Consider the following 25908-nt stretch of genomic DNA (forward strand, 5'->3'; position numbering starts at 1 on the left):
CAACAAAATACAAACTTTGTAGTAAGTTTACAACATGTACTTCTTAGAGGCAAAAAGAAAAACCTGTTTTGTATTTAAGAATGAACATCCATTTATTATAAAACAAGATAAAAGATATTAGAATTAAGTTGAAACAAGGCAACATTAGAGCAACCACTTTAGAGCTTTGTGAACGAAGTGTAGTTTCAAACTTGCAAATCAAGGTGAATGTAGCTCTTAACATGCAGTCCTCTTCTCTATAAATGTGATGAAGTAGAGAAGCAAAGTTTCAAGGTATAAGGGTTAGAGCCATCTGTCGGGAGACAACACAGAACATGCTCAGTAATACGCCATGTGTATGGCTCTCCTGCTGATTGAGGAAATCATCTTGCTTGATGTGACATGTTTACCACTTCAGAAGATGAAATGTTCCCCCCAAACCCCTGATGGCCCACAGATACCAGATGACCAGTAATGAAGTGTTCTTTACAGTCTATCAGCATTTTTCAGATGGAAAAGATGGAAAAGCAACGTGATGGATTTGATCACAAAGGAATGCAGACAGTATTCTAAAATGTTCTGTACACAACAAAGACTTTACGGTTATTGCTGTCTGTTTCCCACCTGAACTATTTACAAGAGTAGTATCCAACAGAACTTCCAAAGCAAAATGCATAGATATTTAAGGATATACAGGATAAGGAAATACAGAATATGGTATTCCCATCAGAGGCAGAGTGACACTGGAGATTGTTTATGCATGTTTGATGAATAAGGAAAAGCAGGAAACCCGGCTCCCCCTTCAGGACTCTCCAGAAAGCTAAGCATAAAACAGTGCCCCTTTACATGGAAAGGCTGCTAATGGCAGCAGCACATAATTAGGTATTCTCGGGCGATGGAAGACGCATCCTCCTGGTTCAGCCAACCTCAGACAAACTTGTTACATTAAGTCTTAACCAACAGCTCTTCTTTGAGAAGGTGGACAAAGAGTGGAGTGGATAGGAAAGACTGTCAAGGGCAGAGACAAATTCTTAATAGATTGAAGAAGGTAGCTTAAAATAATGTTAGGCACTGAGCTAGATTCAAAGATGTCTGTAAACACTTGGAATAATTCAATTTACTCCAATAAACTGCCTTAATTGTCCAACACAGATCTGGTCCACTGTGTAACAGTTTAGCAGGTGAACTTCATCTCTGTCCTTACTAGTTTGGTGTTAAACTCAACTTGACATCAAAATTTCTGGTTTGAAAAAGAACTTACTACAAGAGCAGTTAATTCAGAGCAGTAAGCTGTGCAACCTAAAGAATCTTCTATCCAAAGGTACTGCAGATTTCTCTGCATTTATTGAGGAACATGATAAAAGCTTCAGTAAGACATTGTACATTAGATTTGATTTTAATGACAGTAGATTGTAAGCAATACCTTTCCTGCCTTCCTTTTTGCATCCTAGACTGTTGTTCTTTTGTTTGTTGGCTTTTTTTGTTGTTGTTTTCTTGTTAGTGGTTTTTTGTTTTGTTTTTTTTAAACTTTCTATAGCTTCAGAGCTGCAGAGCATATTTTGAGCTCTACAGGTTGATTCAAAAGCTAGGAAGAAAGAGTGCCATTTAAATAAAATGTAATGGAACCTAAACTGCAGATCATTATACACACAACAGAAGATAAATGAGCGTATATGTTTGTACATATACAGAATATATACCTATAATGAAAAGAATGCAATTTTTAGATGCAGACTAAGCTGCTGAAACTTTACTTTTTTTTTTTTTTTTTTAAGGCAATATCAACATGAAAGAAAACAAGAAACAAAATGATAGCAGTAAGATCAGTAAAACTAACTTACTTGGGACTCTTATCTGGTAGTGATTAAGTACAGTGAGAGCTTCCACAGCATCTGTCTTACATTCCCATTCCAGCAGGCCAGAGAGTGTTTTGGCAGAGGCTTTCAACATAAGAAGCAAAAGAGGGGAGAAAGATCAATAATGTCTTTGGGCTACTGCACACTCTTATAAAAACTGGACTTCAGATAACCCCTCAAATAGGTCAAACGTGACTTACGTTTTGGATCAAACACTTTGTATTTAATAAAGCTGAGAACTTCATGATCCTCACATAGCTGTCACAAAAATAAAATAAGATGTAAAACCTCAGCAAAAATGCACATAAATACATTAGCAAAAATCCCAAGTTCCTGGAAGAGACACAGAAAGGAAAATACTGAGTCTTTAAAAGAGCTTCCAAGATTTTATAGCAAATAATAATTTTTAAGAAGCATGTTGGGTAACTCTTTAGAATACCATCCCATAGTCTGCAAAACAAGATTCTTTATTTGTGCTTTCCCAAATATTTTATAGGCACAATAATTGCTAGAATACAAACATCACCATTTCCTCAAGCAATTCATGTCTGAAAAACAAATTATTCTTCTTGACATTCCTACTTCAACACAGCATCTCAGAAGCTGCACAAATAAGCACACAACTCTCAAACCAGAATTAACTCTCAAGATTCAGCTCAAATTCAAAAAAATAAAGTCTCACAGAACTGAAAAGGAACTGCCTCTGTATCTGCTATTGCATGTTTTAAGCATCCAGTTTTCATTTAGGACCCAACCATGCAAAACATCCTATGTGCATGTTTCTCTCCATTCCAAAACATCTTATCAGTCATCAGAATAACCATCTCAAGTTAGTAAATCTTTTGTTGGCTGTACTCTCAGTTTTTCCTGTATTTGGCTTTAAGATTTTTCCCCGCTTCCACAAAAACCTCATTAAGATTCTCAACTTCGCCACTTTACTTCCAACATCTTGTTTCTCATTAAAAAAAAAAAAAAAAAAAAAAGAGAGAGAGAGAGAGAGAGACAGAATAATGGGGAGAAAAAAAAAAAAAGCACAAATATAGCACCTTCTATAGAGAGGTTATTTTAAGAATTATTTTCCAGTTGCTGTACCAAAACTATCCCAATTATTTCATTTTAAAAGTAGCATACCATACAGCTAGGATAAGGCCCCAAAGCACTACATGCCACAGTGATTTTAACTGCCTACCTTCACAAATGTTTCTTCAGTTACACACAGGGGAACATTATAATAATGCAGCACACAAGAGGGTGGTTGGATGATGTTCTTAGACGCTTGGCCAGCACTGGTGAACCGATTATTCTTACTCATTGCAAAATCCTTATAGCTACTCGTGCCATCCTCCAGCTCAAATATCTGGCTTGGAACTACTGAATGCTGCTTGGAAACACTGGGATTTAAGGATATGCATGAAAGTTTTTTAAACAATCAAAAACTTGCAAACTTCACACACAGATTATTCATCTAACTAAATAAAAACTGACATTTCTTTAGAACAATTTCAAAGAGGAACAAGACAAGTTGGATTTGACACCTTCCTAAAAAGACTGTAGAAAGGGTGGATAAAATATATTAGTGAATACAACTTTCTGACAGCCAAAGTTATAGGATATAGGTGTTGTAAGTTTGAACTGATATTGACAGCTGTCACATTCACAAAAATATTTTGGTGAAAAATAATAGTTGTAAACTGGAAATCACAAATCTAACACTGATGAAAAGACTGGATACTCTGTCTTTGCAACTTCATTATATCTCCTTACTAGCTGACCATTAATCATATAGAACTTATTTACCAGACATTAAGTCTCTTTCCAAATAACTTGACATTGTTGAGATGTGTGACAGCTCTTTCTACAGCATATTCATCACCCATTTCAACCAGTGCTGTGCCTGGAATAGTCTTCATAAATTTCACCTAAGACAGATGAAGAAAAAAAAAAAATGACATTGCAACAAGCAGCCTGAAATAAGAATTTCAAACATTGTCAGGAGTGACCATCCCAACTAGACTTTATTTTTGTTTGCTTGTTTTGAAAAACAACAATAAAAAACCCAACTGCAGTAGATTCAGAGTTTCTCACAGATGATGCCTTACCTTCTCAATGTTTCCATACAAGCAGAAAAGGTTGAAGACCCTTGAACAGTTCATCTTTAGCTGATGCAACCCACTAACCATGACAACTGATCCAGAAGGATTTCCACCATGCATGTATGAGGATGATGCCTGGGGCAATGGATAAGCAACAAGTTCAGGAGTGTCCCGAGATCCCATTCGGTAGCGATTTGGTAATGGCAACAAAGGACCATGTGAACCTATGGAAATGAAAGACCATGTTCATTAAAATGGGGGGGAAAAGGACTACAGCAGTTTCCATTTGTTCTTTTTCCATTTTAAAATGAACAAACTGTTTCATGGTATGGTTTTTATATACAAATGGGAAAAAAAAAGTCTTTCAGTAAATAATGATGGTTTGAATTACAAGCTATGCTCCTTCAGAATTACCAGTTTTCTCAAAAATACTATCTTCCCTGCACCATATCAAAGTTTAATCTTTCTTTAATGAATTTGAACATACATGAATGTTTTAAAATATACCTGATTACCTTCAGCAATATTGTCATTTCTACTGATCGTGCTTTGTGGCAAAAAATAATAAAAATTCTTTTAAAAAATTACTACAAGGGAGGGAAAGTAAAAAAGGAGTGAATTTTTAGCCAGTGGTCAGGAGAGAAGGAGGATGATACAGCTCTTTTTCCAGAGATATGACAAAGTCAGGAAACTGGCTTTCTACAGGCAACTTTTGGAAGAAACAGGAATACTTAAAGCACAGCATTAATGCAAAACAAAGCTGTCCTATTTTCCACTACGGGTAAAGTGACAGGTTTCGCTGAAATACTTTCTTTTCTCTGTCCTTGTTCACATTCCTCTCCAAACCCCATCTTTTTTTTTTTTTTTTTTTTTTTAAATAAATGAAGAGACTTAACTGATATGCATTAACTTTTGTTTACAGAAAACATCAGTGTTATTGAAGAGAGGATTCGCGATCCTCTGAGAAAATGAATATTGTGAAATTCACAGAGTATAAAAAGCACCTATTGCCTCATTTTTCCACAGTAAAATGCAATAATGAGGGAAAGAGCAGTATGGCAGGTCTTCATTTACAGTTAGCCCTGGTAACAACTGCACCACTTTACAGCACTAATTCCAAAAGGTCATCCTTAGCAAATCACACTGCTGTACCTTTTCAGAATTAGCTAAATTAGAAGAAACACAAAGCCACAATTCACAGCTTTGCATGCAAAAACATCAAAGGGCTCTGGGTTGTATCAAACCACTGATCAAACTCTGCTGCCATTTTCTGTAAGAAAAGAGCTTCCCCAGTAGTTACGTTATTATCTTTTCACTGCTATGGTGATAGCAACTAAAAGAAAGTATTCTTCAAAGGAATACATTCGCAGAGCTGGATGCTCTTCATAGAAAGAAGACGTATGGCAAAAAAAAAAAAAAAGGCACTATGCATTTCAATCCATCGCTATCAATTTTTGTACAGGGACTGACGGCACCACATGCACAGATCAGTGAACTACTCACAGTTCAGAGGTCCAGTTATACATTGATTGAATATTTGGAATTCCACATAGCACGTACAGAAATCAAAACCATCTGTCAACCTATGTTACTTACCATAACCATCATGTCTAAATGATGATGGGTGCTCTCCCAGAATAGCTTGCCTCTGGCGTCCCTTCCCTCTGTCTAACATATGGGAAGGGAAAAAATACAATTCAGTATGGACAAGTATGCACTTGATTTCTCCAGTTAAGACACAAAGCTTCTAGTTAAGAAGCAAAAATGCAATCTGAGTCCTTGTTAATTTTATCAACAATTTCTCATTTGTTATAAATCTAAAACCACAAGCTGTAGCCCTGGGATTCCAAAATTAAAAGATAGTCATTTGTATAACAAATTCCACTTAAGCTGATTGGCCGTAATGGCCAATGAGGAGATGTAGACATTTAAAGTCTAAGGAAATACCCAACAATTTTCCTAAACAGACACCACACATTAGTATAGAAAACACCATACAGCAGGATTTACCTATGCATCTCTTAAAACAAATTTGAAATGCAGTACTTTTGAAAGACAGTACCTGAATCATAATATTAGCTTCAACAGCAACACATTTTCAAAGTGGGCTTCTTTCAAGAAGTTTCAGCATAAGCCAACAACAACCTGTATTACATGGTTTCATAATCAGTAAACAGAGAGCATTACATTCGTGTACATATAAACTTACAGAACACCTACTGATTTAAGGGCGTGCTGAAAGGATTGTACATTATTGCATTATCAGCAGCTCATAACAGGTTGACTGAAGAGAAACATCACTGAATAATGCACTTAGCAAAAGGTCAATCCTTTAAGAAGACCAAGTTCTCTGTGTTATAAAGTTAAGCAAAGGGTCTACATTACTGGAAGAAAGCAGTGCAGTACAGTCAAAACCGTATTTTCTAATCAAATGCATGTTTCATGGCAAGGAAAAGTCTAAATTTGCAGATTTCATCGTGGTAAGTAAAAATTGATGTCTCACATTTGGAAAAAATAATATCAGTTCTCACACTGCTACATTGAAAAGATGGGGCAAGACATTTTTCAGTTTAGTACAGATCCAAGGAAAATTTAAATGTGACTGCTGAAAATGGCAATTCAGCTCACTGCAGCCAGAGGTATTTCCCTAACAAAAGCAGACTACTCATGATAGACAGCACAACAGTAGGAAATGAAAACAGGTGCCATTTCTGCTCAGGAATTTGAGAACAGATTTCAAGTCAGGCATTTACTTCGGAAATACAGACTGGAGACAGAAAAGTGCTGACTGCCTTCAACTGTATAGAATAATTATTTTTTTTGCCTAGTTTTCTTTTTCCTTTCCTTTTCAGATAACAGCTCTGAATCTCTTAGCTCCGGGAAGTAACTACAGAATCACATCGAATATTTTGAACATTTAACCTATATGCAGGAATTGTCTTTCAGAAAACTAAACTTTATCATTAAAGTCTAAGGAGTCAAATCAATTGAAAGAGTGCACAAAAGATAGTAGCTTTCAAGTAATTCCAGGATAGCAGTTTGACAAATACTTCCTCCTGGTGGAACAGTCCTTTACCCTCTCCCCTCCCTAACACTTGTTCCTTCATTCAACTAACTTAACTGTGCCAGAAGAAATATTTTGTGCAAACAGGCAATGAAAATGAGAACTGATCTGGGCTAAAATTAATTCTGAACAAAAAGATTCTTTATAATCTAGGGGTGTTTGTTTTTGCTTTTTAAATCAGCTCATTGAGTTGCTGAGTAACCCAGTATTACTGCCAAAAGAAATGTTCCAAACTAGTTTGAACTATCTGGCTAAGGGCCAGTAGAATGCTAAAAGACAGGTAGGCGTTGGTTTTTTGAGGGGCTGTTTGTTTTGGTTGGGTTTTTTTTTTTTTTTGACAGTTCAATTTAATGCAGTATGGGCTCATAGCCTCAAGTACTTGTTAAGAAGCTTACTTCGGTGAAGAAATGCTCAGGGGAAGTAAATGATTTGTTACCACAAATAAAATAGTTATTTAAAAAAATAATTAGCTAAATGCATTTCTGTGTCCTAGGATCAGTGGGAGGAATTAAGTTCTGAAAGGCTTATTATTAGCAGCGTGTGTCCTCAAAATGAAATTCCCCCAGGGCTAAAATCTTCCTTGCTGGTGTCAGACCCTTACAGTTTCAGTCAGATTAAGTTCAAAAGCCAAACGCTGTTGTGGGAGCACATAGAAGCACACATACCAGAACTCTCTCAAAACAAGTCCTGGATTACTTCATGGACATAATCTAGCTGCCTACTTTCCCTTCAGTGTTCGTTCAAAAATTCATATTCTCATTTTCTAGACAAGTGGATGTGGACTATGGTAAATGAAAACTCATGCTGCATAGTACAAATCCAGTCATTTTCCTTTTAAGTGCAGTGGAGCGATGTAGAGATAGGCATTCAGAGTAACAAAAAAGGAAAAGCAAAAGAGTAGAGTGAGAGTTCTTGAGAAAGAGCAAGTTATATCTATCTTAATGTTTTCATTTTCCACTGTTTTTTGCTTGGGAAACGGTTCATACAAATCTGCAGACCAATTAGCTAATGTAATTAGGGGCAGCATGTTACAAGTTACTCTCCAATCACTGCAATGATTGGAAGATAAGAGGGTCAAATTAATCCATCAGAATTTTCATATGCAATCCTTTTTCTTTCTTGCCCTCAAGTTTTTTTACTTCGATAAGTTGCTTTTTTGAACATAGGAATTTGAGAAAAAAATCCTCATAAAAATAGTCATAAACTATAAGCTGCAACCAATACTGTAGCTCCCTTGTTAACTTTTTACAAGAACTTCATTCTGAAAATTCAAGCCCTGTGTTTTTAGTGGTACAACAGTTTTACAAACCCGGTGTCTTGCAGAATTACTTTGAAAGTGCATGTCTCTTGAGATGGCCAAAGCCCAGGCTCTCATATAGCCTTTGAAAAGTACTCTGACTTGGACATCTCTTTGCTTTTCTAACTTTACATTGCACGCATTATTGTACATAAGTTACTGAATACTGCGCTCAATTGTTACACATTATTATCGTTTTAAGTGAACACTTTACAGGAGTCAGGCTATACAGTAGTTTGTCTTTACAAAAGCAGTCATAATTTCCCACTGACAGGAGTCAAGCTTTGGAGACTGTTACAGCTGAATACTGAAGAGACAGTATGCCTGTATCAATTATGAATCTCCCTATTTTAATACTTAAATATAACTGAGGGGACCTATCTGATATTGCACTTCTCAGTTCCAACTATCTATAGATCAGGATGAAATTTCTCTATTACTAGACAATATTTACATCATTAAGACTGAATGCAACTCTCACATACAGCAAGTAATAAAAAGATTACAATGTCAATGATATCAACAAAAGAGGTTCTTAATTTTGGAGGGTCTCAACTTTTCAGTTTTAATTTTAAGGGAAATATGACCAGCATACATACAAACTTGAACAGAATGGGTACAGTCTATCGTGTTATTCATCCCATACAAATCTGAAGTACTGAAAGTGTCCTCCTTTTAAAAACTTGTGGTAGTGGTGCATGCAGTATGCAGACAAGGTGAATTGCAAGTCTGAGGTTTTTCAGAGGGTTTGGTGTTTTTTGTTTTGGCTTTGCTGATGCCGATGTGGTGCATGAAGAAGTGTAGAGTCAGCCTGCTGAAGTCCTCTATCCTTCTTAATGCCTCGTCCAACATAGGGGAAAAAGAGTCCTTTCGAAGGAGAAGCAGTGTGCAAGTTTGTAGTTTGTAAGGAATAGTCTGTATCAGGTTTCCTCTCCTCCAAAGAGAGAGAGCTGCTTGGAGAAATGCAAGTCCTTGAGAACTGCGAAGGTGCTTGCAGGTGTGGGCTCCTTGTTGAACTAAGTGGCTCAAGCACACGGCAGTAGGGGGCACTAGGGCTCAGGGTTAATTTCCTGGGTTACAGGTTGGCTTGTGAACACAGCAGCAGCTCTGGCTTGCTTTGAAATGACTATTGAGATACGGCCTGACCACGTATAAAGGATTGTCATTAGTACAGTCATACATCTACAGCAGTAACATAGGAAAACCTACCTCGTCGGCCCAGATACGGCTTAGTGTAGTCCCAACTATCGTTGTCGTTTCTAATGACATTAAGTCGAGTTGGCTGTTCAAATAAAGTAAAAGTGAAAAATGTTAAGTATGGTGTATACATGTTTTGCCAGTAAAGGTAAGAGAGAAGGTCCATGCATTACCCTTGCGTATTCAATTTTTAGTGTACAGCATCCTGCATAGATATCTGCTCCATTGAGTGCTGCCTTCGCCTTCTGGGCACAAAAAACTGATTCAAACGTGCACATGTTAAGGATTTTTCCCAAGGCGTCTCATCCATGTCCCTTTCTTCTGAAATACCTTTATTTTTTTAGACTGCAATGTATGAATCCTACCAGAACTCTGAACAGATTTCAATGTAAAGTTACTAACAATACACATGGGTTTACCTACGCTAAGCACTTACTTCTGATGTGCAAACAGCACATAACGTGAGCACTCATAAACAAATTCTTCACTACAGATTCATTTTGACAGGAATATTCTGATGGGTTTAGTAAATTTAAGCAGAGGACATGGAAGCTGTCAACAAACCTAGAGAATATTTGGATCAAAATCAAAATGGAAAGGTCAAACTGCATCATTGGGAAAGAGATGGGAGCTAGTGGGTGAGAAGGCGTGACTTCAAACAATGCATCCCTTCTAATAGCTAGCATGAGTTAGACAAATGCGGGTAGGGAGTCTCATTAACTCAGCAGTTACTCTTCAGTGAAAAGAACTAAGAAAGAGCATATCCTTTTAGCTGAAGAAAGCCACAGAACCAAAAGGGATGCTTTGAATGAACCAATTTGCATCAAGAATACAGCAAGGAGATTGCTTTAAATCCATTGCTCAAGGCAGATGTATGTACCAGGCTGCAACAAACAGGTTATTTCATATCCTGTACATACCCCTAAGATTGATTCTATTACTAGCAGAAAAAACATATACAAGCCTTGGCTCATGGCAATGCATGATCTCAGACATAATCGGTAACATACTGCATCAGACAGCACAAACCCTGTAATAAACCAGATATTTTGTGCCATCAGTTGATATAGTTACATGAATTCTTGGAAGTATATGTTTATTATATTTAAAACAATGTTGTGTTTTACCATAACCACACAACCCAACTTCTTCCACTGTGATGTCGGTTCACAGCAGAATTTTTTAACTGACTTGAGACTGCCAAAGGTTACAGCAAGAAAAGTTAAGCTGCTCACACCTCTAGGAAATTGTCAGATGCTGGCTAGAACTGTGGGAACACATCTCCAGGAGTGATGTGTAATGCAACTATGGGAACTGCTCCAAAAGTAATGCCTCTTGTTTTATTATGTTTGCCCACAACATCAGAGGCAGATGGTGGTGGTGTGGCAGTAGACATTGAACCTTACCACACAAATTCCATTACATTTTGTTGCAGTGCAACAGATGGCAGCAGAGCAGCAGTCTGACAGAATAGCATCTGATGAGGAAGTGGATAAGGAGCAAAGGGACTGAAGTGAATTCCTCCATATGGAGAAACTTGCACCACTAACATTCATCAGTGCTTGCTGAACATTTACAAAGACCAAACAGTGGATGTGAGCACAGAGAGGCAACAGGTGGTGCATTTCAGCATCACCAACAGATGACAGTGAGTCACCTCCACTGGAGCAAATTTTTACAAGCATGGCATCCAGGCTGTTGTTCTTTGCTGGCAAAAACACATAGCTAATGGTGGTGACTGATTAAGAACAGTGGTTCTTAACATAGTTGAGAAATTGCTCTATCAAACAGTGTCGTCGTGCTCTTTATATCTGTTGTCATTTCCATGGAAATAAATAGGAGGAATTACTTTTGGAGCAACCTACATAGCAGTAAAATTTGAGTAAATTTTGGAAACTTTCAGACAAGTCTTGTCATGAAGCTTTCCCCAGCAACAGTTCACTTATATTGATGCAATACTTTGCTTACATTTACAAACTTTCTTTTAATTGCTGGTTATATGGTGTTTTTTTGTCTGCTTTTCAAATAAAAGCCACATTGTATAATTTAATTCAAAGGACAGAAACATGGCAGTTTCAGAGCACACGCAGGGTCCTCCCCACAATTACCCTAATCTTTCATATGACACAGAATAATCCTTAACTATACAGACATCTAATTTAAACAATGCTGCTTACCACAACTTACTATGCTACTACAGGAACTGTGTGCATCTGTTAAGATGCACAGTTTAAGTCAGATAAACAGCAATTAGCTTGCTTTAATGGACTTTGAGGCAATTCTTTTTGCCTGGCAAATCAGCAGCACTAGTTAAGTCATTCACATATTACAGAAATGATCCACTCATAAAGCCTGTCACATGGATAGTATGCAAAATCACAAAAGAGCACTTGAGATTTCAGTACAATTTTCTCTGAATACCATCTTCATATATGGAAGGTAATCAGTCTCCAGGAATAGGTCTATTCAAGTTTTATGAACTAAGGCTTAATCATATCAGACTTTGGACTCCACAAACAATAGTAACATATTAACAATACTCATACAATCTACAACTTAATGCTGCAAATACAATAAACAGAAGGATAACAGAGCAGGTTGTTTCCTCCATGAGGCCTCAGCTGGTCTCACATTTTATTAAAGTCAGAACAAAATTCAAACAGTGTATGAGACCTATTTTAGAAGAGTTTGAGGAAGTTAAACTGCACCTCTGCAATCCCTTACCAATTTCTTGAGTGTCCATACAGGTAGAAATCACAACATTTTTTTGCCCAGTGTATTGCCAAATTCGAGGCATATTTCATGCCAATAATTATTAGCCTTAAAGTCACTTATAAACATGATTATCAAGATCATTGTTGACAGCATCACTTCCCTCCAAAGATTACACATAAAGTGATATTTTCCCTTATAAAACTCTAAAATTTATATCCAAAACACTGTAATTTATGAGAGATTTTTGGCCTTAAAATTAAATAGTATTTTTCTGACATTCTGAAATCCTATCTGCAGTTGAGAACCTACAGAAAAAAAAAAATTACAGTCTAAAAAGGATATTCAACCATAGCTTGTATTCCATTCCTCTTGAATATAACAATGCGCTGAACTTTTCCAACAGGGTTGCACACAGTATACAAGACATCCTAAGAAAGAAGAAAAAACTGCTTTAACTAGAGCAAAAATTCAAACAACTTGGTTTTACAGAACGTTATCTTCTATTAGCTTTTAAATGCTTGTTAACTTTTAAATTACAATTTTCTCTGTACAATTTCTACTTTTACATTTAGCATTTTAAAGGATAGCGTAGCATAGGCAGTCAAATATTAACAACAGGAAAAAACTTATACAAGAAGTACTCATACAAAGAAGTATCTACAAAGAGTGTTAAAACTCAATAACAGCATGCATGTTTCAAGACTGTCCTCCCCTTTAATCACACACTGTAGTAGTTAGTAGTTCCACCAAAGCAAACAGACGTGATGATGCTGTAGTTACAGCACAGTTCATTTCATAAAACCCTTATAGCTGAGGTTTCGATTTTGTTGGTGCTTTGTAATCATTCACAGTTATCTTCAGAAAAATAACTTAGAGAAGCTTAGGTAGCTTATCAAAATGAGAAATTCAATTATGTGCACCTGAGTCAAAGACAGTGTAAGTAGATGCTGTGTTTCTCCACTTAAAGCACAGAAAAGTTAAAGAGGAAACCCTAGGCTCACAGAAGCTCACTGTCAGAGCAATGTTTTCACCAGCATTTCACTATATTGCAAGGAACCAATAAAATTCAAGACCAATCTCACTGCAGCAGGGGAATGAAATACCAAGGATGGAATCTTGCCTTATTCTCAAAGTATTATAATACTGGCTTGGTCTGATGCACAGTATCTCAAACAACTACCCATTACACAGAATTCAGATATAATGGTGCCAGAAACTAGGCTAAAGCTTGAATTTAGCCAAGAAAAATGCATTTATTTGATATGGTGACTGTACATCCCCACTTAGAAATCCAAAGAACAGGTCTTGAGAATCTGAACAAACAGGAATCGTGACTTCTTGAAACAATATACCTGTTAGATAATGTTCAAACAGTTGAGAGCACCTAAGGTTTACTAAACAGCCAGTTGGCAGTTAACTATAGCACACAGTGGCAGAGACACCTCAGTGGAACACTATCACCATCTGTTTTTCTCCTTCCTTTCTGTATATCCAAACCATATAACTCCAAAATACTCATTCCAAGAATTTGGTGTACATCCACGGGGTTAACTATAGTATTTATTATCTTCAGTAGAACAGTATAGAAATTAAGAGACAAAGCAGGAAGCTATGCTGGATTTCTTAAAACAAAGCACACAAATGAAGTGGGGGGAGGGAGGAGAGGAAGAAAAAAGGATGCCTTCTTTCTGGTACAGCTGCAGTGGTGCAAGTCTTGGTGTATATAAAGCACCATAAGCCTTAATACATGTGTGTACAACTACTAAAAAAAGAATTCAGTGTGCTCAGGGGTTTACACCAGGCACTCCTGTGAGTGTTTTACACAGCTAAATGAAGCAAGCAGAGGAGATTGTCAACCCAAAGTTTTTCAGAAGATGAACACGCATTTTTAGAAAAGATTAAAACAGCCTTAAAAAAAAAAAAATAGCAGACTACACCATAGGAACGTTTTGTAGGTATACTAAATAGCACATATTTTTATCCTTCAACTCTTCTGGATTGAAAGAGAAGTGTCATCTGAAGCTGGAAAGTCAATGTGACATCAATTTTAGGGCATACGACTTTCTTTCACAATTCATCATCCAAATAGTTTCCTCAGTTAACTAAAAAAAAGTTCTTTCAATATTCAAGCTCTACTCAAAACATTATTAGTGCAGTTAGCCAACAGGCACACATACAGCTTTAAATTCTTTTTGTTTTTTAAAATTAATTCACCTATTTCAGATTACCAAATTAACTTAAAACTAACATTATCTGCACATTAGAATACCTAAAAGAGTTGCAGCAACCTAATATCAAATGAAGTTGATAGTCGTTTAAAACATTGCAACTACCACAGCAAATCACTCTCACAGGGTTGATCCAGATGATCTTTAAGGTCTCTTCCAACCCAGACCATTCTAGAACTCTACACAATTGCTCTTCCCAGTTGCTACAGACTCAATTGGTCTGTACTATCTTTGATGAGCTCTGGTGCTTTTTAAGTAATTTTGGAAATATGTTGTCTTCTAGAACTCATCAGTATACACTAGACAGTCAAGGGGCAGCAGAAAGGAAAAGAAAGTGGGTTTTGGTTTGTTTTCCATGATGCTGCTATGCTAGAGGTTTCACGTTCAGAATTTTCAAATACTCCTAGCCAAGAATGGTGCTTCTGCTCCCACAGCTTATTCAAGCATCTGCATTGATCTCAGTTGCTTTTGCAATCCAACTTTAAAATGCTTTAATGAAACAGCTTCCAAAAATCTGTATTACATTTACATGCAAAGAACAATCCAACTCAGTCAATAAATTTGTTCATACAGATCAAGGAAGGTCTATTTTTAAACCTGATTATAAAGTCATACGTTGCCATGCTTTTCTATAAAGAAAACATTGAGAAGAAAGCACATTCATTATCCACTAATGAATCAGTAGGCAAAAACCTACCTACATTCACAACACAACAAAGCAGAAAGCATGATATGGAACCAATTGTTTGTGATTAAGTAATTCCAGAACTGTTAAGCTTCACTCAATTTGCTAACATAATACATGGTGCATAAAACAGAATACTGAAGTTACATGGTTCCACACAAGCCAGATGCTCGGACTGATCTCTACTATCTAATATCTACATGTTTCTCCAAGATTAAGTAACTTATGTATATGTCATAGTTTAACAAGTCTGCCTTAAGGAGACATGCCTCCCCTTCTCCCCCAGAATATTCCTGTGTAATTTAACATAGGCTGTAAGTCTTTATGAAAAAACATAAGCAGACATTCAGTGGAAAAGATATTCTGTGTTCTTAATTACAGTATTGTTAAACAAAAAATGAACTGTATATAAATACTATGATCAGAGATACTGAAAAAAAATAAATAAATACATCAGCCCAAATAAAAAGCGAGGAAGATTCCACCAAACTGGCGTTGATCATCAACAGATCAAAGTTGCAACTTTCTGCAAAGAAAATACTTTAAGAATGAATGGCCGCAATAAAATAACCCTTTCTTACTGGGAAACTGACTTGCTATTTAAACATACCTCCCTGGGGGCCTAAAAGATAACAACATTCCTGACGTTGTGGCAACATATTCAGAAATATTTTTCAAGTATGTAGCAACATTACAAAATCTTGACCACTGAAGTTTTCAGATGTATTGCAAAATATCTGCACAACAGGACTGAATCATCTTAAAAACAATAGAAAAAAAAAACCAAACAAACATTTTTTCCAGAACCTGAATGATACTTATGTAAAGATGATATAAAGATTTGGTAGATGACTAATTCTTGACTCAAGATTAACAGTATAGAATTTAAACAAGTACACAGGTTGCTCCAAAAATAATCCCTCCTATTTACTGAAACAGAAACGACAACAGATAAGAATAGAGTAACACTAATTGATAGAGCAAGTTCTCATCTACAAAACACTATTTTTCAACACAGTCACCATTAGCTGTGCATTTCTGCAGTGATGAACAAGAGCCTGCATGCTGCACTCAAAAACGTGCGCCAGCAGAAATGACCCACCATTACTGTCACCACTGCTGAAATATACCACTCACTACATCACTGTGCTTACACCCACTGTTTGGTCTCCATAAACGTTTAACAAGTGTTGATTAATGCCAATAAATTTCGTCAGCATGGTGGAATTCTACACCTTTGGTCCATATGCACTTCCATGCCATACGCCATTTTATCAGACTGCACCTCTGCTGCCATCTGTTCCACAGCAACAAAATGTAATGAGATATCGACAGGAAGGTTCAACCTCTACTGCCATACCACCAACATCTGCCTCTGACACCGTCAGTCAACATCATAAAATAAGAGGCATTACTTTTGGAGCAGCCCTCAGAGCACACAATGCAAATAACTGAGACTGCGATTTCCCAGTGTTGCATTATTAAATTAAGAGAAACATACCACTGTAATTGGGTAGAGAGGATTCTGGATTGACAACAGGAGAACTTTATTTCCACCAGATGGGTCATCGGTGTTCCCCGGCCGAGTAATCCTTTTACTTGTCGAGTAGTTGAAAAAAGCTTGCTGCCCCGCAATGTATACAGGTTCATCTGCTGCAAATGTCACGCACTTCTTGGCACTTTCTACTTTTTCAAACTCTACCAGAGCCTGACGTTTAAACGGCATCATCATGACATAACTGGGGAGAGAAATAATACAGTGAATTCTCCATATGCTTACTCTGAAATTCAGTAACAGTCATATATGATACGTTCTGCTTTTCTACACAAGTCCAAACAAGGACATACAAGGAAGCCAGGTCTTCCCTTTTGCACTTCCCAAGCCCGGTCACGTATTTCTAAAGCACTCACATGAAGCAAAGAAATGCATTTATTAGAAAAATAAATAATAAGCAGTTGAAAGTGTCTTGAAAATGTATAATAGACAAGAACATTTAACCAACACAATAATTAGGTAATTATTTACTAGCACTACAATTTTTAAAAAAGCTCATTAAGTTATTTATGAGTTAAAGGATTAAAGTAAATGCAATTTACAGAAAAAAAATTAAACTTTGTACACTAAACCAAGAAATTTAAAAGGTTATTGTTTTCCTGACACAAAACTACTTTGGAAGAAATAAACAGAAGCATTCTAGTTAACCAAACTTTTTTTCAGCCGATTTCTTTTTTGGAAAAGGTAGCTTCTCAGGCTAAAATGTACTTACTTGTACGCCTAAACAAGCTTTTGGCACCTCGTTTTATTTATTTTAAGACATTAATGCAAGTGCTCTTCAGATAGATGAATATTTAGAGAATGAAAAATACCACTGTACTATCTCCAAAACTCATTTAACTTCAATACTAGCATATCACTGAAAAGAAATGCATGCTTCTAAAATGAATAAACCGGCTCTACCAATTCACCTCTACTATTCTGCTTACAGCTGCTTTGACAGGTTAGAAGCTCTCTCTGAATAACCATCTCATGTCATAAGCATTTCTCCCATATGAAACCAGTGGAAAAAGGCTCATTCTGTTCTGAAGTCCAGTTTTCTTACAGTTCACACTTCAGGCTAAGACTAGCAGTCTGACAGCAGGTACTAGGGTACACAGAAAAGGTAACTGCTTAACCAGACTTCTAACGTGTACAAAAGGAGAATCTTCACACTGCTAGAAAGTTGTTTGCTTTGCTCATAACTAAATTTGAGACTTGAAGTGGCTATCATAAGATATTTAAAGAGATCCGAGTGACTTCTAGATAATGCTTCCGACTTGTGAAGTCACATCCCTCAACAATGTTTGACGTACCATATGGTTCCAAACTTTTCCAGAGCTTCCACAAGATCTGCTTCCACAACTGATTCACACAGCCCTCGGACATGGACGACAGGAGAAACAGAGACTTTGTGATGACTTCCCCCTGCATCCTAACAACAACAAAACAATATTTAAAATTCAGTACAGAACAAGGAACATTGATATCGTTAGCTAAAGTTATTGGGCAGACACTACATTGGGTCCAGAAGCAGCCATTTAAATGTACAAAGTACATTTTAAACAATGCCACTTTTCTTTCCAAACAGACTGCAGAGTTCAACTGCTGAAGCCTACTTGAAATTATTTGCAGACTTTGTTAACATGTTCACACAGGCCAGATTTTTCCAATATAAAATGAAGTGTATTCTAAAAAATGTGCCTAAATTAAAAAAGGTCTTCCACCCTATTTGTACCAAACAGAAGATATTTCAACATGCACAACACCTAAAATATTTTTGACATGCTTCCTGTTTGCTTATGACATCTGAGACAAGTCTTGTTTCCTGAAGAAGTAAAGCAAAAAAGCAGCAACAAACAAGGGCCATCAATAAACTCAATCAAAACTGTTTACTTTCCTAATCTGTGCAGACCTGTATCTTCCAGTGCAAGCAAATACCAGCTCAGTCCAATACTGGAAACAAACCAGCAATCTCTAGCAATTCCGAGTGCTCTTGATATATATTTTTAAAAGATTCTATTTCAGTACAGATGGGCACGCTCTTTCTTTTACACCAAGGCTGATTGTCATCAACAGGTTTCAGCCCTTGTATACAGGCACACAGAATTGCCACAGTAAATGTTTCTCAGGGAGCTAGTAGAGCTGCAGTGAGTTCTGTGCAACTGAACCTTTTAGACAGGGATCAGCTCCATCCTTCTGTCTGAAGCCTGACATAGGGCTGAAATGCACCTTGTTTATTCTAAGCCAAGAGAAAAAAAAAAAAATTAATGAAATAATATTAGTCAATAATGACAGAGATACACAAAGGCAGACCAGACATAATAAAGACCACATGAAATACACTGTACTGAGTAACACGCAGATTTAGTAGAGGTAACAGCAATGTCAAATTCTTGTTTACGAATTCACCGCGTCAGTGCGTTTGTTTGATCTAACAAGTCTTGTTGAATTTTCACTTCTGTGTAGTAAGAAGCACAGCACCTTCTGGAAGTCGAGAGAGATTCTCATCTGCAGTACAAAGGAGCTTTCAGCTCCGCTGAGCGCGTGCTACACACATTCTTCCTTTCCCTATCTTGTTAAACTACAGACTTGAGGAAATAACATTTCCCAGGTAACTACAAATTGAGTCTCCTGTATCCAACTCCTGCGTTCCACACGCGGCTCTCCTGAAACAACTACATATTTTCTCCTTCCTTTGAGGACGTGAACATTCTGTGTGAACCGTAAAGCAGGCCGTGGGATGTTGTCAGCCTTCAGAACAACCTGCTGCACTATTTTTTAAATCTTCATTTATGTCCGAGTCATTTGCACCATGAAAGCATTTTCACTTGCAACATACTTCTTTGAATAAGAGCTGTGGCAACTGTAGGTAAACGCAATGAGTGGTAGTTACATAATCCTGAATTAACCACTCAAGCTCTGGTAGCAGTGATCAAATTATTAATAAAGGTTAAAACTCTGAACTGCAGGTACTCAGAGAATTGCTGAAGGAACAGAGCTCCACACATACTTTTATTCTCAACTTCTTTCTTCTTTACCCACGCATAAATTTCAAAGCTGAAAGAAGCACCTGAAGAACTCTTCAAGAGAAAACAGTAATTACCATTTTTTCCTGCAAAGTCTAGTGCTCTAAGATGTTCAGACAGCAGGTAGCTTTACTTTATTTAGAAGTTATTAAATCAATTATTCATTGCCCCACATACTCGCTACTGTATTAAGATCCCTGTTAATGCTATGAATATGCATTCCCTTCTTTTTTTCCTTCTCCTTTTAACACATTCAATAAATTGTACCTAAGAATATTTCATTGTATACCAGATGATAAATATAAGTAATGTTTTCTCACTGAAAAAAAGGCTCGCTAGGAAGAGCTACCTTAGTGAACGAGCACCCCCAAATAATCCAAGTTTTTCAGAGTATGCATCCTAATGGTACATTATGTCTCTGTCCCCTTTCTAGTTTAATTCCTGCTCTAGTTCATATTTCTTGTCACTCATTTTTCTTTGTATTTGCATTAAAGCTTGCCTAATCATGATATAAAGCTTTCTAACCTTATTACAAACATTTACTTTTATGCTTGCGTTTCTGAATCCATTATACATCAGTTACATGCACATACAGGAGTGTCCACGTTACTGCAGCTGGAATGATTCACAGAACCATCAGCAAATACTGTTTTCTTTTATATTTAAAACATTTAGCTTTCTAAGACAAATTTCTTTCATTCATAATGCTGTATAGAAAGCATTATTTATTAGGATGTAGTACAGTAGGAGATTAAGCAAGAATAAATCATAACACTGCTGCTATTGTAGAAACTTACACAAAAGCCTGAGAAGCACGAAGCTTTATTAAAAAAAAAAAAAAAAAGAGAGAGATGAAATCTCAGTCACTTGCCATGAAGCTGAGGGCTTGTCTGCATAGCATTTCTGTGTAACTGTCTCATCACAGTGTTTAGACTGATAAAACCAGTGAAGGTACACATGGCCAAAGCGGAGGGAGTCTGCTTTCCTCAGAATAGCCTCTGACCAGAAGCAGCAAACAGCAGTGCAGGAATGAAGCACCAGTCAGCCTGAAGCCAGGAAGTCACAAACTGACATTCACAGAGCATATTGCTGAAAGACACCAACATGTGCTACTGGCATATGTTTGAGTGCAAAAAAGCATTCACGAAGGCAGACGTGCATATTATCATCAAATAAGTTCTGTAGCTACCAAGCTGCAAATCTAGAACAATCCTGGATTTCCCCTAAAAGGAAAAAATAAAGTCAGTAGTCTAAATGAAAATGCAAATACATCCATCAGTGTAAAGCACCTTCACAGCTAAGGTCAGAACTCATCCCACTGCTTGCCATCTTCCCTTTCCACAGACAAGAAACACAGCACTTTGACCAAGGCCTCACAGTCGCCCTATCCTGAGAAGTCTGCATGTGCTACAGCTGGCACAGAGAGTGGTTACATCAGAGCACGTAACACAGATGAGCCAACACCAGTGCTCCTCTGCTTACGGAGGGGTCTCTCCGTAACTCCATTTCTTCCAATGGCACAGGAACCCCACGCCTAACCCCAGCACGATGCCCTCCAACAGAGCCAGGAAACAGACCAGCTCGTGTTACTGCTGTGCCTGCTAAATATATATTGCCCAGGATGTCTTCTCAAAGCTCACTAACAGTTTCTTAAAGAATCATTAGCCGGGCAGAAAAAGCGGTACTTAAATAGATAATGGAAACAGACTTCCTCTAAGTGCTAAAGACCAGTAACAAGAACAGAAGAGATTCCTCGGAAAAAAAGACTACCAACGTAACATTACGTTGAAACTGTGTTTCCAGAGAGAGAAGGAAGTCCTAGAATAACTGCATCATGCCTCATGTGCTTGGTTATTTCATATACGCATGACTGTAATGGAAGCGGCTCCAAAGAACAACTGCAGCATTTTAATATATCTTTTCTTTACTGACCTACATATTCCTAGGCAACATTTCAAATATATCACTGGTGTCTTGCTAGTAAATTTTGATTCTGTTATTCCAAAAAGGAAGAAAGTCGTGAAGGGTTCTAGCTGTATGAAGCCTCATCTGTTCACTAATTCTAGATCAGAGAATTTTGCACTATTTGCACAGACACCTGTTCTGCATCCTTTCTCCAGACACCTTTCTAGTCAATATATTCACCAGAGTTCATCTTACCTTTTTTTGGACCATCTGCTTCTTTACCATTCCTCTGCTTGTCTATTCCATCTCTCTTTCTCTTTACTGCAGAAGGATGCTATTCTCCTTCACATTCTCTCCCCTGGATACCTATACACCCTGCTATTTTATTTCTCATCATTCAGAACATCACACGCACTTACAACTTCTTCCTCACTGCATCCTTCTCACACGCTCTGAAATAGTTGTTATATTTACAACAGCAATTGGGAGAACCCCAAAAGGTTGCTTATTCTGTATGTAAGTGCCTAAAACATTGTTAATGCCTAGCTATGAACACAGCTGCACAGTTACCATGTGGTAAAGGGAAAGTGAAGGTACACTACACATTCCCCAGTAATTTCAGCTCTGCCCATTGGAGGTGGTGTGATAGAGAAAAAAGGCTTTCTGAAGTATACGCAGCATTTCCTGCATAGTCTTCAACAACAATTCTATGGTTCTTTATTTTCCCCCTGTGCTCAGGGCAATCCGAATGCATCTCTTAAAACCTGAAATAAAACAAATACGGAGCATTATGAGGAGACAATTACCAGGAACAAATACCTGAGGCGCTGGAAGAGGAACTAGCCTGAGTTGCCTTTGTGATGGAGGACAAAGGAAGAAGGATGATTTACACTCAGATTGCTCCATAATAGACTTCTAGGCTCTGAACTCATTTCCATCTAGCCACTGCTACTGCCTGCGACAGACATGAAGCAATTTACTCCTGAGGTGCGTTGCTTCCCACTTACACTGCAAAGCAAGAACATTGCACATCCGAACTTAGAGCAGAGCAGCTCAGACGCTGCAAGTTCACACTCCTAGCTAACCTTGCAGGAACCTGGTTTCATGTTTGTGTATTTTGACACCACATCCCACTTCCCCAAACGTAAGAATCATCCTTACCTATTCTTCAATATTTCTATAAAGCACGTAAGAGACAGCGAGGCAAGTTAATGCTGCCAAAAAGAAAAAAAGTGAACTACAACACTAACGAATGGAAGAAATTTACATGAGGGAGAGAGCTGAGAGGCCCCCCAACCACCCTCAAACGCAGCTCTTATTTCCCACCCCACTTTCTCCCTTTGTCCTGACTCTGCTACAACCCAGTTCTGACTCCTCTGCCCTCGTCTCCCACCACAGCACAGCTTCTTTAAGTGTCGTCCTTCCAAATCTCACTCTCCCCCATAGAATACTGCTGTAGGACCACGTCTATTCCTCTCCCTGTCAACTCTCTAGTCACAGCTCTCCATGCTCCTCAGCACTCAGATGAGCCAGTAGGAAGGAGCACAAACCCCTGGGCTGTGTGCAGCGTCAGTACTGGTGGGGAACAGAGGCAAAGGAAGAAAAAAAAAAAACAAAAATATTCTTACCCATCTGTAATCTGCGTATCAGGAAAGACTTCTAGGCACCCATTTGCAGAAACACAGAACTTAGAGGTAGTAAGGGACTACGCAACTCACAAGGCAATCCCAGAGGAATGGGAAAACACCACAACAATAAACACAGCCGAGCAGGGAGATCCTGCCAAGGGGATAACTACAAGGGCCCACTATGAAACAGCTTTTCTCTCACAACCTGTATGGAACTGATGACAATTCACCATTATTTTAGGACACATTAAGAGAGGAAAAACGTGAGGCTAACAGACTCCCCTACTCCAGTCATCCATTTTCCCATTTCTCCCTCCTAATTCCCCATTCCCTATTGTTCTTTGTACTTCATTTTACATATTCTTTTTCTGCTTCTTTCTAGCAACCCAGCGTACCTGCACTTACTCCCTCAGCCTACTCCTATCTTGTACGTCTTCACCTTGAACCGAAACTAATTTTTATGTGCTAAGAACGTTTATCCGGGAACAAAATGAAGGTGGTATGTCTTAGGGGAAAAAAAAATATCCATTTCCTGCACTTTTTTTTAAACCAATGAAAGAAAAAAAACTAACATTTACATGAACTAACTCTAATGAATAGATACTGGCATTTTGCTCTTACAAACCCCAGACAAAAGCGCTCAGTTGTTCATTTTTTACATATTCTCTTGATGTTACAGTTTGCTCTTAAGAGCCTAGTACGATCTCTATTATCCAGAAAACTGCTGCCTCTCCAGTAGTGGAGCTATCAGTACAGCTTTGCCAACAAACCATCACTGAGCATTAGGAGAGTCAAGAGTTTGTGACCACGCACCCTCTTGAGGCACACTGCAACTGATATGACACGCTGCCTAAAATTCTTCTCCTCTAGACCTCCTACATACTTGTTTCAGTCTCTTTGCTCACGAAACACAGCCAAAATCCAAAATGTCAGGTTACAGACATACTTTATACTCGTTACCTAGCAGGGCTGTATGCCCTGTGCATTAACTAGCACAAAAACTGAGATACTAAGGTAAAAAAAAAAAAAAAAAAAAGACAATCAAAGCCAAAATGAAGGAAAGTTAAAAATAATAAGTGGCAACTTAGAAAGGTAAGAGCAGTATCTTGTTCCTACTTGAAACGCTCTGTGTGATGCCCAGCTCTCCTGTATGACAAAATGTCAAGATAACTTGTGCAAACATAAGGATTTAATTCAGATGCATCCTCTAAGAATACATTACTAAGGCTTCGCTGCACCATAGCTGATGCTCTGTGACAAGGTATAACACTTAGAACAGTTGTCCCACAAGGTGCAACTTTACTACAGTTTACCAGGGAACTTTTCTACGCATTCAGCAGGTGATCGCAGTCCAGAAAGAGGTTCAGCTGATGGAAAGATGGTAACAGCAAAGGCACTCTCATGCCGTTGTTAAGCAAGGTCATTCAGCCAAATCATAACACAGAACTACTCTAAATGCCATGGAATCAAGCTCTCGTTGATCTTGCTTTCCAGAGAGAAAACAAAGTGCCATCGAGAATTGAATAAACGGTTCAAATCACCCGGGCAATTCGGCGAAGTAAGAAATCAAAGGATAGACGCAGAAGTGCCGTTAGCCCAAATCGATGGGTCTCGTTTTGCTGCTTTGATTCGAATACACAAAGAGCGCAGCAAAGCAAGCACACCGACCTAAGGCGCCCATCAGCCCGGCTCACAGCGGGGGAAGCAACGGGAGGAACGGGGGAACTTAAGGGAGCGGCAGCCACTCGCCATCAGCCTCACGGCCCGGCGCCGCCAGACAATAAGGTCAAACGGGCGGACGAAAGGAACCCTCCGCCCGCTTTCTTCCCCCGCCGCACGTTTCTATAGTTACGCTCAGCAACAGGGCGAGCGCAAAACTCGTCCCGGCGATATCCCAAAAGGCGCCTCGCAGCCCACGGAGCGGCGGCCAGCTCCGCGCTTCGCCACAACCCGCCTCGCAGCCCGGGCTCAGCAGCACGGCCCCGAGCCGGCGGCCCACCGCCTCGGAGCGGGGCAAAGCGGCGCACCCCCCGCCCCGGAAGCGCCTCCGTGCCCATGGGAAAGGGCCGGCGGGCAGCGGGCTGCGGCCTCCGGCAGGCCGCTGGTGGGCACGGAGGGAAGCCGCCCGAAGGCCGCCCCGAGCCCGGAGGCCCCGCTTTGCCACGCCACGAGGAGGGGGCTCCGCTGCCCGCCCCCACCCTCGCCCCGCTCCCCGCCGCCGTGCGGAGGGAAGGAGCCCTCACCCCGCCCGAAAAGCCGCCTCCGCGCTGCGGGGGAACCTTGTCCCGCCGACTCTCGCTCTCCTCGGCGCCGCTGTACTCGATCTCGCCTTCCTCGGCGGCCGCGCTGGGCTTCAGCCGCTTGGCCTGGCTCTCGTAGGCGCCGTCCTCCTCCTCCTCTTCTTCATACCGATCCCCGGACGACGGAGACGACATCGCCAGGAGGAAGGAGGAGGGTGGGAGCGGGCCGGCTCCTGGCGGAGGGCGCACACGCGACGGGGAGGAGGAGCGGGTACGGAGCCCGGCGGCAGCGAGCGCCAAAGATGCTCTGCGCTCCGTCCCCCCGCACGCCCCCTCCCCGCCCCGGGAGCGGGTCGCGCCTCCCCGCCGCTCACCGGCTCCGCGATTGGTTCCGAGCCGGGGAGGGAGCGAGGTCTCCTTGGCTATTGGCTAGCGGGCGCGCCCATCGGCCGCCATCG

General features: G+C 39.2%; 1 protein-coding gene across 4 annotated transcripts; it reads right to left on the minus strand.

The window, feature by feature from the left end:
• Nucleotides 1–66: 66 nt before the first annotated feature.
• HNRNPLL (heterogeneous nuclear ribonucleoprotein L like) lies at nucleotides 67–25811 on the minus strand. 4 transcript variants are annotated; one of them, XM_085219099.1, is made up of 13 exons: nucleotides 25454–25808; nucleotides 17965–18083; nucleotides 16616–16853; nucleotides 12544–12629; nucleotides 9660–9756; nucleotides 9499–9571; nucleotides 5525–5596; nucleotides 3935–4152; nucleotides 3633–3754; nucleotides 3025–3226; nucleotides 2036–2093; nucleotides 1821–1919; nucleotides 67–292 (listed from the first exon to the last, which is right to left on the minus strand). In XM_085219099.1, exons 1-13 carry the CDS (start codon nucleotides 25643–25645, stop codon nucleotides 237–239), a joined length of 1632 nt encoding a protein of 543 aa, XP_085075225.1. In that variant the 5' UTR covers nucleotides 25646–25808; the 3' UTR covers nucleotides 67–236. The 4 variants fall into 4 exon arrangements, with proteins under 4 accessions (XP_085075225.1, XP_085075224.1, XP_085075223.1 ...); XM_085219098.1 differs by lacking the exon at nucleotides 67–292 and adding an exon at nucleotides 303–1564 and having other exon boundaries at nucleotides 25490–25811; XM_085219097.1 differs by lacking the exon at nucleotides 67–292 and adding an exon at nucleotides 304–1564 and having other exon boundaries at nucleotides 25454–25811.
• Between the last annotated feature and the right edge of the window lie 97 nt (nucleotides 25812–25908).

This window comes from Meleagris gallopavo, chromosome 2 (genome assembly GCF_905368555.1).
Source record: "Meleagris gallopavo chromosome 2, MGAL_WU_HG_1.1, whole genome shotgun sequence".
In the NCBI taxonomy this organism is placed as follows: domain Eukaryota; kingdom Metazoa; phylum Chordata; class Aves; order Galliformes; family Phasianidae; genus Meleagris; species Meleagris gallopavo.